At 63.2% G+C, this 13,198-nt stretch overlaps 2 protein-coding genes across 9 annotated transcripts in view; one reads left to right on the top strand and one right to left on the bottom strand.

Moving 5' to 3' along the window:
* CROCC (ciliary rootlet coiled-coil, rootletin) overlaps positions 1 to 3,324 on the top strand; it is a 40,890-nt gene extending 37,566 nt beyond the window's left edge. For 5 of the 7 annotated variants that reach the window (XM_035019682.1, XM_035019681.1, XM_035019678.1 and 2 more), the window contains 5 exons: positions 249 to 398; positions 663 to 863; positions 1,079 to 1,210; positions 1,950 to 2,027; positions 2,651 to 3,324. In XM_035019682.1, coding sequence (XP_034875573.1) covers positions 249 to 398; positions 663 to 863; positions 1,079 to 1,210; positions 1,950 to 2,027; positions 2,651 to 2,737 — 648 coding nt within the window. In that variant the 3' untranslated portion in view covers positions 2,738 to 3,324. Of the gene's footprint in view, positions 1 to 248; positions 399 to 662; positions 864 to 1,078; positions 1,313 to 1,949; positions 2,028 to 2,650 lie in introns of all 7 variants that reach the window. The other 2 variants (XM_035019683.1, XM_035019680.1) reach the window with 2 other exon arrangements.
* Positions 3,325 to 4,348: 1,024 nt separating this feature from the next.
* On the bottom strand, positions 4,349 to 10,217 carry MFAP2 (microfibril associated protein 2). 2 transcript variants are annotated; one of them, XM_035020237.1, is made up of 9 exons: positions 10,163 to 10,217; positions 7,844 to 7,919; positions 6,730 to 6,819; positions 6,517 to 6,543; positions 6,336 to 6,422; positions 6,178 to 6,222; positions 5,326 to 5,413; positions 5,080 to 5,153; positions 4,349 to 4,862 (listed from the first exon to the last, which is right to left on the bottom strand). In XM_035020237.1, exons 2-9 carry the CDS (start codon positions 7,878 to 7,880, stop codon positions 4,759 to 4,761), a joined length of 552 nt encoding a protein of 183 aa, XP_034876128.1. In that variant the 5' UTR covers positions 7,881 to 7,919; positions 10,163 to 10,217; the 3' UTR covers positions 4,349 to 4,758. The 2 variants fall into 2 exon arrangements, with proteins under 2 accessions (XP_034876128.1, XP_034876129.1); XM_035020238.1 differs by having other exon boundaries at positions 6,730 to 6,816.
* Positions 10,218 to 13,198: the final 2,981 nt, after the last annotated feature.

Below are 13,198 nucleotides of genomic sequence, written 5' to 3'. Positions count from 1 at the left end.
GATTTGGGGGAGCAATAAGAGAATAAGTCTACTCATAGAGGCTTACAGACACCCAGAGGCAGGGTTGATGGGACAGAGTTGGGGTCCGAGGGGTCCCCACCTTATGTAGGTCAGTGGGCCAGGCCTGCTGTCCTCCTCGCCCTCAGATAAGATCTTTGAGCTGTTTTACGGGCTGTGACCCTGACCCGGAGGTACAGAGGAGAGGGAGCCTTTGCTCCATCCTGGCCCCATCAGCCCCCGTCCCCCAGGAACGGCTGGAGGCCGCTCGGCAGGCGTTATCCGAGGCACGGAAGCAGAGCGGCTCCCTGGGCGAGCAGGTGCAGACGATGCAGGGCGAGCTGGCGGACCTGGAGCTGCAGCGGGCGGAGGCAGAGGGCCAGCTACAACAGCTTCAGGAGGTGAGGGCCGGAATGGGCCCCTCCTGTCCCCGGGACGCTGAGGCCCTCCGGATGGAGTGGGACCTTCCTTATCCTGGCCTCCTCCCAGACCCAGGCCCAGCCTCCCCTGGGGAACCCTGGTTCCTTCAGCCCACACCCCCATTACACAGATGGAGAAGCCGAGGCCCGGAGAGGCGGCCTCAGGTGATAGGTGTCTGCCGTGGGCCTCCCAGCCGCCCTGCCGAGCTAGGGCCGGCGGCGCTAGGGGCTTGCTGGCTTCTGCAGGTGCTGCGGCAGCGCCAGGACGGGGAGGCTGCGGCCCTGCACACGGTCCAGAAGCTGCGCGACGAGCGGCGGCTGCTGCAGGAGCGCCTGGACAGCCTGCAGGCCGAGCTCGCCCAGCTGGAGGCCGAGAAGCGGGAGGTGGAGCGGTCAGCGCTGCGGCTGGAGAAGGACCGGGCGGCCCTCCGGAGGATGCTGGACAAGGTGGGCGGAGCCTCCAGGGCCCTCCCCTCCCTTCCCCTGGGTCGTAGCCGGGGTTGCCTTTGGCCGCGTGTCCCCAGGGCCTGGGGGCCTCGGGTGCTCCCTGGCCCCCTGGTCTTGCTGCCTCTAACCTGACACCCCTCCCTGAGCCCCCCCATCTCGGCGGGACCTCCCTCCTTCCCGGGGCCCCCTGCTGCCCTCCTGCTCTCCCTGCCTAGGTGGAGCGCGAGAAGCTTCGCAGCCACGAGGACACGGTGCGGCTGAATGCCGAGAGGGGTCGCCTGGACCGCACGCTCACGGGGGCCGAGCTGGAGCTGGCTGAGGCCCAGAGGCAGATCCAGCTGCTGGAGGTCCAGCCCCCGGCTACCCTCTCTCCCCCAAGCCCTGGACCCGGACCCCCACCTCCCGCCCCTGCCCTCGGCCTGAGTGCCGAGCTGCCCCGGGAGTTGCTGGTGGCTCAGCCAGCCCAGGCCCCTCAGCCTCCATAACCAGTCCGGACCCTTGGAGGGGGGCAGCCCAGAGCCAGGGGGAGGGGTCCTCCCCAGCGTGGAGAGAAAAGAGAAGCCAGTTAGCTGTGAGTCTGTGTGCGCGAAGGCTGTGGGCATGCAGAGGTGTGAGTGTGCCTGGGAGTGTTCTCGTGCATGTAGCGTGAGTCTTGTGCACAGACGTGGCAAGTCGAAGTATTAGGAACGTGTTTTACGTGTGTGTGTCTTTGTGTACAGACGTCTTCCTGTATGTAGATGTAGCAGTGTTGGGCTTTTGCACATATGCGTGCATCCATGTGAGCCCGGTGAGTATTTACGTGCTTGCTTTTGTGCCTGGGGGGGGGGGCGCCTGTCTCTGTGTTTGACCACGTCTGCGCGTGGGTGTGCCTGCCTGTCAGTGGGGCTCGCTGGGTACCCTGAGCCAGGCTTCGCAGACCAGGTGGGCCAGGAACGTGGGGGACAAACACGGATCTCTCCTGCACCCCCGTCTGCACTGACTTTGCCCGGAGGGGCCTTTAGGCTCCTGGGAGGTGCCCGACATCCCCTTGCACGCACGCGCGCACACACACAGGGCCAGACCCCTGACTAGCCGCCCCGCCCGCAGGCCCAGGTGCAGACAGAGCGCACGCTGGAGGCGCGGGAGCGGGCCCACCAGCAGCGGGTACACGGGCTGGAGGAGCAGGTACCCAGGCCCCTCCGCAGGATGTGGAAACGTGGGGGGAGCAGCAGAGGGCTGGCCGCGACCCCCGTAGAAGCAGTCAGCGGCACCCGTGACTGAAATGGTCCGGACACGGGCTCAAGTGATGTCATTGGAACTCCATCCTCGTGGCTGTCCGCTGGGTGGCACAGATGACCCGAGCAGCCCCAGCCTAGGTTATCCCAGCAACCCACCATCCTAGAGGAACGGGGGCCTTTTTTTCCTGAGAGCAATAGCAGAAGTCCCAGGGATGATCCTTACTGGCCAGCTTGGATCCCAGATCCCTGACCTGACCTGTGCATGGGTAGGCCAGGCCTGGGTCATGGGTCCCCCCAGTCGGGCTAGCGCCAGGCCTACTTAAATAATGAGAGTGGGGACAGGTGGCCCCTGAAGAGATGCCGAGGAGCGGTCAGAAGACAGCCAGCTGCCCTGTGACACAGAATGGGAGGGGAGAGAAGCATCCTGGTGCTTCATGAGACCCACTTTTTCCTGAAACAGGCAGGATCAGGTCCCCTGTGGGGCCCCAGCTGCAGCGACCCCCATTTCTCTGACATCAGGCAGGGGGCCTGGGCTGGCCGGGCTGGCCTCACCTTCTCTTTCTTCTCCAGGTGTCCACGCTGAAGGGACAGTTGCAACAGGAGCTTCGGAGGAGCTCAGCATCCTTGTCCCCCATGTCTGGCCCCTCAGGGGAATGAGCCCCTTCCTGGTGGGCATCCTGGAGAGCAGCATCAGCCATCTGTCCACGCGGTCTGCCCTGGCCCTGGCCTGTCCGGGCCGCCAGAACTCGGCTGGGGGTGGGGAGGAGCCAGGTGGCAGCACCGAGGGCTGAGGGCCGGAGACTCCAGCAGCAGCTTCTTGGCATCATCCGTGGGTCCCACCTCGGTCTGGTCCCTCCCCTGGGATGAGCCTCCAGGTCCCATGAGAGCCTCCCTGAGTGGCTGAGCCGAAGCCGGGGGTCACAGAGGCCCCCTTGCCTCTGGCTGGCCCTGGAGCATGGACTCAGGAAAGAGGAGGGGAGCCTAGGAGTCAGAGACCCAGGCCTTCCCCCAGCTTTCCAGAGCTCTCTTTGCCTTAGTTTAGAGTGTGTGTCAGGAAATTCCTCAGAGTTCAGAGTCCCTGTATTTTTATACCTTTTTCAGTGTTAACGGTTCAGAACTGTTTTTTGTAGCAAGGAGACCTCATTTTCTAAAAATGGTTTGTACAGACGCGTCTCTTCACTTCTGCACCTGAGAGATGGTGGGGGGAGACACTGGGGCCTGAGCCGGGAGGGATGAGGCCCCTGGCCAGGGGTGCACGGCGGGGCGGGGGGGCTTGAGAAGGGCTGCGGCACTTCCCAGCCTCACAGGATGTCGGCGCGGGGAGGGCCCCGGGGTCCCGTGCCACCTGTCCCAGGTAACAGATGGGGCCGTGACCCAAACTGCACAGCTCGACTCCTTCCAGCTACAGCTCTCTGGCCCCTCCTCAGGACAGGGCCCCCCTCTGGACAGTGGCAGGCCTTCCAGGCCTGGGAGTGACCCTGGGGTCTTGTCCTGGCTCCGCCCGGTGAGCCCAGGAAACTGCACAACTTCTCAGAGGCTCAGTTTGCTCGTGTGTAAAATGGGGATGCGCCTCAGGGTGGTTATGAGGAGGTACTCAAGCAAGGTGCTCAGTGTTCGTGAGGAGAAATTCCTGTCCTCCCTGGAGTCCAGTGGAGTCAGGTTCTGCCCCAGCTCTGCCACCTCTAGCTGTGGACCCTTGGTGGGTCACCTGCTGCCCCTGGGCGTTCTGTCTGTAAGACGGAGACATTCCCAGGCCCGTTGGGAGGGGGTGCTGGCCACGCACGGGGCGCCTGGTCCTCCCGAGCTGGTCAGAGGGAGGCATTCTAATGCCTTGCCCTATTTCTGCCCTCTGAACCGCCAGCCTTCCCCCAAAGGTGGATCTGAATCCACCTGCCTTGACCTCCTGCTTTATATCCTATGTGCATCTTTATGCCTCCATGTCTTGGAGGCGGCCTCCCGTCTTGGCTTGTACCCCTTGTACCCCTCTGATGACAGGGAACTCACGCCCTCACCAAGCAGCCTGAACAATGAGGAAGCTGTATCCCCCGCCATGCCCCCACAGACCCTGGGAGGAAAGTTGTCCCAGTCCATCTTTGGGGGGGGGGGGTCCGCTGAAGCCGGTGGGGGAGGAGGCAGGACTGGGACCGCAGAGGCAAGGCCACAGGTCACCCGAATGGTCCCTTCTCCCCAGGCAGCCTCTCAATGAGGACAAGCAGTCGGAGGCAGCTGGCCACCCGCTCTGGCTCCCAACTGAAAAATGACTGAATCTTTTGTAAAAACAATTTTAATTTTATATAAAACAAAGGTGGTCTATGCCCGGGAGCTGTAGGAAATCCAAGCAGACCAGCTGGGGTGAGGGGCATAGCCTACCTTGAGGGGCCAGGGGACTGTCCTCAGAGGGACTGAGAAGGCACATCAGAGGCCCAGGTCCCACCCAGAGGCCTGGGATGCCCCTCATCAGGGGGCGAAGAGTGGGGAGCCCCCCTTGTGCCGCAGGGGTGTCTGCAGGCTGGGAGAGGGGCCTGAGACGAACCCCCAGGGCCACAGTCCACTAACTTTTTACAGAATAAAAGGGTTATCAGGCTGGGGAGAAAAGCACCAGGTCAGGCAGGGCCTGAGGGCCCCGGATCCGAGGAAGGTCCAGGGCGGGGGTGGGGGATGGGGGTACCAGCTCGGCCCTAGCAGCCCCCGCAGCTCCTGGCACAGGAGGCCGCCACGGATTGACACAGCCCACTGCTGGCCATGACACCACATTTGGAGAACTTGTCCCGACACAGGTCAGCTGCGGTGGGGGCAAGGAGCTGGGGTCAGGGTGGGGCCGGGTGACGGAAAACCACTGGCCCCTTCTCCACCCTGTGGCAGGGAATGTTCCGAGGCTGAGCAGCCAGGAGGGGGCTCAGGATCCCCCCTGAAGTGGCCCTGGCGCAGAACACATGCTTAATCACCACCAGGTGGGAGGGTGGGGGCGGGGAGGGGTCTAGGGGTGTAGGTCTTCCTACCTCGAAGGAGCTCCTCGTGGGCACAGACCGTGCGGACACAGATCTCCTTGTTGACCACGTACACGCGGCGGAGGCTGGGGATACGGAGCCGGGCGTCACCCCACCCTCACCCAGCCCCACTGGGGGACCCCTACGTCTGGGCTCGACTTCAGGATTCGCGCTTCCCTCAAGTCCCACCTCGGCCGGGTGCTGCCGTCCGCCCTGTGCCCCCGCTGCACCCCCTGCCCCCGCCCTGCCTGTGCTCACCTGTAGAAGCAGACCTCATTGAGACACTGTTTGCAAGGCTTGTGGATGGAGTAGAGGCGGGTGCATGGGTACTGCTCCTCACGGCAGTCTGGGGGATGGGCGGGATCAGACGGGGGGGGGGCTGCAGCCTGGGGCCCCGAGCTGGCGGGGGGCCCCAACTTTGCCCACCAAGCCTGGCCCTCCTACCAGGGTCTAGGTCCACCCTGCGCCCTCCGGCCCGGGGCGCACACGCACACGGGCGTGCACCGAAGTCAGCCTGGCCGGGCCTCGGGGGGCTGCCCGATTTTGTACAAGGTATTCATATGTGCACAGAGCAGCAACCACACTTGGAAGCATTTACTAGGACACGAATAAGCTCAAACACGCCCACGCCCACACTCACATGATCACAGGAGTCCACACCAACCCCGCGGGCAGGGCTGTGCAGGCTCACAGGACCGCACCCTAACACTGAGCTCACGAGGGGGACAGCGGCCTCGCGCTCCGGCTCCCGCAGGCTCGTGGGGGCAGCACAGGGGCTCCGCTCTTGGCCTCACCTGCCCCGGGCACCAGCTGGGCCTGCTGGCCGGCAGGCAGGAAGCCCCCTGCACGCTCCCTTCCTCTCCCCAGTGTCTGGGGGTCGAGGGCCCTTCCTGAGCCTGCAGCCAAGCCCAGGGGCAAGGGTGTCCAGAGCCCGAGGGGCCCTGGAGTTGCTGGCCTAAAGCAGGGGCATGTGTGCAAGCCGCTGACCCTACCATCTACCCAGCCAAAGCCAAAGGCCCGGCTGTCCCCGTCCCACCAGCGCCGCGCCCCACTCTACCCCGACTCCTGGGGCCGTGCCTCTGTTTCTCCAGCTGTCAGGGAAGCTCTTACCCAGAGGCCCAGGCTCCGTGGGCTCTGTCTCCACATTTCCTGGAGCTGGTGTTGGGAGAGGGGCAGGCAGAGATCACTGAGAGGGGTCCATTCAGAGCAGCTGCCCCACCCTGGCACAGACCCGCCACTCCCAGGGCCGCCAGGAGCTGGAAGCCTACCTATGGTGGGGGCCGCGATGACTTCCTGTTGGACTTGCTGCTGGGACTGGAACTGGAACTGCTCCGCGGGGGGCCGAGGAGTCACCTCTGAGACGGGGCACGATCAGGTGGTCCGCTCCATTCTCTCCACCCCCGCACCCAGCTGCCTACCCACCCGCCCTGCCCCGGCCCAGTCCTTTACCTTGATAATCATAGTAGTCCGGGTTGTCTGAGAACAAAGACGAATACGGAATTGTGGGGGGTCGGGTGAGCTCTCAGTCCCAGGGGCCAAGGAGGTCACGGCTAAACCCAGGACCACACCCTAGGACTCCCACCTCCCTTCCCACCGGGTCCCCAGCTGAGTCAGGCACACCCGGCAGGGTGTGGGGAGACCTGGGCGGGGCAAGGCCCTTACCTATCTGGTCACTGTAGTGGGTGTACTGGACGTGGTCTGGGAACGGGGGCAGTGGGTCTAGGTCATATTGGCCCTGAGCCAGCAGGCCTGCTGTGAGGAAGCAAAGTATGAGGGGGTGCCCTGCAGGGCAGGAGAGCAGGGGCCCCGAGGCACATCTGGGGAGGATGAGTAGAGGTCCCAAGGGCAGGCCGGCAAGACCCTAAGATTCTACAACTAGACTCTTAGATCCAAGGGATCCAAACTCCTTCCTCAAGCACAAAGGTCCTTACACTCCTTGCTCCTCTGTCACCTCACTGACCTTTTTTGGCCTGTTACCCCCATGCTGGCTTCCTGGCTATTCCTGGAACTCAGCACACTCCTGTCTGCCCCAGGGCCTTTGCACTTGACTTTCCCTAGGCCTGTGATCTTGGTTAACTTCTCCTCCTTCCGGTCTCAACTAAAAACTCAGTCCTGCCAAGAGGCCCTCCCTGGCCCATCCACCCTCTCCATCCCGTTCTTCTGTTTCCATCACAGCACTCGACACACTGACATTTATCACATGGACTTGATATGTCAGCTGCCCTTCCCTAGACGGGCAGCAACGAAGGCAGGGATGTGTCTGCCCGGTTCATCACTGTATCCCCAGTCTAGGCCGGTGCCTGGCACATAGTAGGAGCTCAACAAGTATCTGTTACATTAATAAATGTTAGACTTGGCAGGGCCTTTGATCCCCACTGATAACTCCTCATTTGACCAATAGGGATCACTCCACGGTCAAAATTGTATAGGGTGGTTGGGTCCCAAATGGGTCTAGAACCCAGACCTCTCTAGAGACTCCCTGCCTTGCGTACCTCTCCCTCCTACACATCGGCTCCCAGGAGGGTCAGTACTTTAGAGGAAAAGCATGGGCTCCCGGTGCCTGGGTGCACGCCTACTCTCCAGAGCCCCAGCCTGGCTGCTTCTGTGGGGGGTTGGGGTGAGGGCCTGGGGTCCAGGGTCAGTCTGTGGTCCAGGAGGCCGGAGGCCCTGCGACCCGGGGAGCTGAGTTCTGGCCACAGGGCCCAATAAAGGCTCACCGCCAGCTCCCAACCTCCGCCCATGCCGGGGGGAGCCCCCCAGCCCCAGGAGCACTTACCAGGCAGGAACAGCAGGAAGAGGTAGGCAGCTCTCATGGCTACGAGGTGAGGCAGTCTGGGCTGGTGTCGGGACAGCTGGAGGAAGAGGAGGGGCGAGCTGTAGCTCAGGCCCACTCACCCAGGACTGCGGAGCCCACCTCCGCTCCCCCGCATCTAGCCCAGAGAAGGAGGCGCTGAACGGAAGCCTGGCATAGGGAGGGCCAGGAGTCGGGCGGGGCGGGGCAGGGGGAGCTACTTTGGAGGGCCATCTGCTGTCCCCTGTGGCCCACTGGGTGTTCAGGTCCCAAGGGACAAGGCCTCCAACCTTGCTGCAGGGTTGATCCAGCAAAGGGACAGAACCCACCCTGCCTTTCTCACTAAGGGGCCCTTTCTAGCCCCCCACTAGCCTTGACTCCACTCTCCCAGCCCACGGCCATGCCCACCTTCTGACTCAGCGCCTTCTGGTGTCTCATGCACTGATCATGTGAACCCCTGACCCCAGGCCCAACCTCAGGACCCCGGCCCCGCTCAGCCACCCTCACAGCCGGGACTCCGCAGCGTCTGCCAAACCCACAACCTGCTCCCAATTAGCCCCCGGGCCCTGAGTGTCTTGCTCTGCAGGAAACCACATGCATGCATGGGCCCCAGGGGCCGAAGGGCAGCCAGGCCTGGGCAGGGCTCCCACCCCCGAAGATTCCTCTCCTGCCAGGCCGCCAGGCCTCCTAAGACCTGGCTGTCTTCATCACAGGCTCACGAGACTAAGGTCTATTTGTCTGCCACAGCAGGAAACACTTAGGGTGGAGTCTGAGGAGAGTTTCTCTGGATCCTAGAAGGGCAGTGCTGGAGGGACTGTGATGTCACCCGGCCCAGGGGTTCTGAGCCCCCTAATACTGTATGACAAGTGTTACACGGGTCATTTTGCGGGGAGGGAACAGTGGTCCTTAGCCTTCACCAGGCTCTTGAAGTTCCAGAACTGCAGTCTTTGGCCACACCGTGGGCTTGGCCGGGTCTGCAGGTCCCCGTGTGCAGTCCCGGCTCAGTGGGAGGCAGTCTCCGGACTGTCATCCTTCCGCCGACAGTGCTGGGAGAGAGCCCAGGGTCCTCCCAGGAGGGCCCCTCCCACCACAGCGAAGGGAGTTCTTCCAGACAGCTAACTGGACCCCTAACTGCCCCCGGGCGTCTAGGGAGAGGGGAAGGAAACGTGGGCATCGGTCCCTCTTCCCTCGCAATCCTGAGCCTTCCGGGACCCCCCGCCTGGCTCATCCATTCACCACCTCCCTTCTTTACTGGGCTGGGGTGGGGTGGAGGAGATGAGACCCAGGACTCGAGCTGCCCCAGAGGCAGGGCACATCTGGCTCCCCACAGTCCCATTCTGAAAACCCTTGGCCTTCTCATGGTAGGAGGGACCGAAAGACCTGGAGCTCTTTCCTTGTAACTCCCCGCAAGGCCTCACTATCCCCTCCTTGTCCCCATGGGCTGGTGGCAGCAGGCCAGTTGGAGTTGTCACCACCCGGGAGGAGGCCCTGAGTTGGGGCCTACAGGGTCGTAAGAGGTGGGGTGGGAGCTGTCTGTCCCCCAAACCCCTCCTAGGCCTCTCAGCCTCCTGCATGGAGTCTTCCTCCCCAGGAAGTTCTGGCACCCAGGCCCAGGCTTATTGGGGGAAGGCGCCCCAAGGGCAAGGGGTGTGGGGGTAACGGGTCCTCCTGGGGGGACCACATCTCCAAGCACCTCTGTCTAGACTATGGATTTTGGGGTGTGGGGGAGGCCGGGACCTGCCTAGGAGGCAGCCCCCTTCTGGCCCCTTCCACAGCTGGGGACCCCACCCCAAGCGATCATGGGCAGGAGGGGATGAGCGGGGCCTACTCAGAGCCCCGGACCCCACGCTCCCGGGGCGAGGGTGGGGGGGCGCCGGTTGCGGAGCGGCGGGGGGGAGACAGATGTGGCGGCGCACAGCTGGGAACAATCAGCTGCAAGCTGGCTTGGCAGCTCCCCGCGCCCTCCCGGTCCCGGCTGTCCCTTTGTCTCTCCGCGGCTGTGGCCCGGCCGCTCCCGCCGACGCCTCCACCCCACCCGCGGCAGTCCAGCCTCCCGGGGCGAACGAGAGCCCCCCCGCGCCCCGACGCCCCAACTCGGGCTCCCCCAAACTCTTCCGAACTCGGGCCCCCCCTCCAAGCGACTCCAAAGTCCCCAAGTGCCTTCTTAGCATCTGCTCAGACGGCCCCGGGGTTCAGGAAGCCCGGCAGCCGCCCCCAGGCCCGGGGGCCTGCGGAGCCCCGCACCCCAGGCCCCCCCACCCCCCGGGGCCCCTTAGTGGCCCCCGCCGCCAGGCCCGCGCCTACCTGGTCGGGTCACTCCGCCGCCCGCTCCGAGTCCGCCCGCGGAGCCGCCCCTCCGCCCGCTCCGAGCCCCCCTCCGGGCCCCCGACGGGTCGGCGCCCGCCCTCCAGCCCCGGAGCTGCTGGGTCCTAACGCGAGCTCCGCCCGCCCGCCGCGCCCGCGGGGCTCCAGCCCGCTTCTGGGGCGGCCCTGGGGGAGGCGCCCCCGGGGCCACCCTCACGTCGGCGCGCAGACCTCAGGCGGGCAGAACGCCTGCCCCGTTTCCTCGCCACGTCTGGGCTGCGGTCTGGTGTGAGGTGGGTTTTGGAGGACGTGTTACCCCATTTCACAGAGAAGGAAACCGAGTCCCCCAAAGGGGATTCGCCCACGGCCATGCAGCTCTCTCCCCTCTGGCTTCTCTTAGCTTCCGGGACAGCCTTTCTGACCTGTTTTCCCTCCTGCCTCTCTGGCAACGCCTTCTGGGTCTCCCTCGCCAGCTCCAGGTGGGGGCTGGCTTCCAGAATCAGCACTGCTGTCCGCCCGTGCACCACAGGCTACCAGGCCTGGCCCCAAGAACGTCCCCAAGGCAACAAGGATCCAACGAGGATCCAAGTCCAAGTTCATGCCTCCTGACCGGTTCCGGGAGGGGTCCCCATCTGGGCAGCAGTACCAGCATCCTTCCATCCCTCAGGCTTCCTCCCTTGCTCTCCGCCCCTGCACCCAGCCCAGCACCCAGCCCAGCACCCTGCCACTAATCCCGCTTCACAGAGATTGAGTCTGGGCACTGCCCCCGCTGTGGTGTAAGCCACCATTAGCTCTTGCCTGGACTCTGTAATAACCGCTCATCTAGGCCTTCCCAAGTGGGCTCTGCCTTCCCTGACCCCCTCAGACGCTGGCCCCCTTCTACTTAGAGCCTTTTGCTGGCTTCCCATGGCACCTGGGAAAAAAGCTAAACTGGCCTGTGACGCACCCCCAGGACCTCACCCTTCATCTCCGTCTGGCTCTGCCTCCTCATTCCCTGCCTGGTCTCCCAGCAGCCACGTGGCCTTTTGGCAGTCTCTCACTAAGCCCTTTCCTCCGCTGCCACAGGACTTTTGCTCAAGCTGCTGCTTCCTCCTGCAACACCGATGAGGTCCGCCTCCTTCAGGTGATAGACCAAACCCTCCCTTCCTCAGAGGAGCCTTCCCTTTCTCCCTGTTCCGCCCCTAAGCACCTTCTGCTCTGCCGCTCACAGCCGACCCCTTGCCCTACGTCTGTGCCCATTTGAACCCTGCTCCTCTCCCACGTGAGCTCGTGAGCTACATGAAGACAGCGACAAAGTCTGTGTTTGCTCACCCCCCGTTTATGCTCATTAGGCACAGTGCCAGGCTCAGAGCAGCTGTTCAGTAAACATTAATGGAATGAATGAATATGCATTCAATTCTCCTGGGAGAGACTGGCTGGGTGGGGGGTGTCGGTCCCTGCCTGTGGGGCAGACCTTCACCCTGCCTGGTCCGGGGAGCCCATGCCTGAGGCGGCAGCTCTGGCTGGGAGGACATGGGGATCTCCTTGCCCCCAGTCATGCACCCCACAACTGCCTATCCCTTAAACTCTGAATCCTATTAGGCAGAAACTCCGTATGTCCCATGCATCCTTTGTTCCCTGGTGCTGGTTTGTCAAAGGAATGAATGAATGAATGAATGAATGAATGAATATCTGCCACCCCCTCTCCAGGGTCTATCACAGAATAGCAGGGACTTCTGTTACCTGGAGGCCTGTGGGCCCTGGGGGCCAGCACAGCCCTCTCCACCCTCCCTTAGCCCTTGGCTGCTGCCAGCCACAGTCCCACTAGGGTAGAAGGGGACACGAGCTGGCAGAAAGGCTGTCCCCTACACTCATGACAAAAGGGGGAAACGGAGACCCCAAAGCTTCCCACTCTCATGTCCTGGCCCCCAGATCCTCTCTGCTGCTTCCACCCCCTCCCCTGGCCCTAAGGACCCAAGCAGAGGCGGCAGTTCTGCAGGGAGGGGGTGGTGGGTGTGGGTACTCTTCTCCTGACGGCCTCGGAGATTCGCTTCTTCCCTGCTCCCCTCTCCCACCGGGTTACAAGCTGTCCACGGGCAGAGGCCAAGTTTCTTGTATACCGTCCGATACACGCGCGAGTAAATTGGCGAAGGGTAGAGGAGGGATTCGAACCCAGGCCTCTCCTGGTGTCCTCCGGCCTCCTCTTGCCCAGCACCTGCCACCCCGAACTATCGCTGGTTGATGACGCTGTGCCCGGTGCAGGTCTGTGGACGCGCCTCATCGTATAAATTGCTTTTTCACGCCCCACATCCCTGCCCCGCAGTTTGAGTCCACATTTACTGAGCTCCTGCGAGGGCAGGCCTCGTTTGGCGCCGGGGCTTCCGGTAATGAGGTCGGCGGGGGCTTCCGGAGGCCGGGAAGCCGTCTTTCTTTCCTGCTCCCTCCTGCCCCGCACCGACGGGCCAAATGACCAAGTTGCCTCTCCAAAGTAGGGCTTGGCCAGTGTCCCACTGGTGGGATGAAGTCAGAAGCACCCACCCTTCCCCGGGGGGCAGGGCATGTGGTTCGGGCTGGGAGACGTGGGCTCAGAGCCTGGACTTTCATTGGAGCGAGGAGCCAGACCACGAACTCGTCTGGGGGGCAGGGCACAGGGGGCAGAAGGGAACTGACCCTGTTAAAAGTCTCGGAGGCTCTGGCACTTGTGGGAGGCACGGCCCTTCTCTTGCTGCCCCCACAGGCCGGTAGGAAGGAAGAGCGTGGATGCTGGAGTCCGAGCGATCTGGCCCCACCTCTAAGTGTGGGGCCACTAAGCCTCAGTTTCTGTATCTGTAAAATGGGGATAAGACTGACTCTACAGGGCGCCTGGGTGGCTCAGTTGGTTAAGCGACTGCCTTCGGCTCAGGTCATGATCCTGGAATTCCAGGATCGAGGCCGTGTTGGGCTCCCTGCTCTGCCGGAAGTCTGCTTCTCCCTCTGACCCTCCCCCCTCTCATGTGCTCTCTCTCTCTCTCATTCTCTTTCTCTCAAATAAATAAATAAAATCTTAAAAAAAAAAAA

This window comes from Mirounga leonina, unplaced genomic scaffold (genome assembly GCF_011800145.1).
Source record: "Mirounga leonina isolate KUSES-001 unplaced genomic scaffold, KU_Mleo_1.0 Mir_173, whole genome shotgun sequence".
In the NCBI taxonomy this organism is placed as follows: Eukaryota; Metazoa; Chordata; class Mammalia; order Carnivora; family Phocidae; genus Mirounga; species Mirounga leonina.
This window is presented reverse-complemented; position numbering and strand designations above follow the sequence as displayed.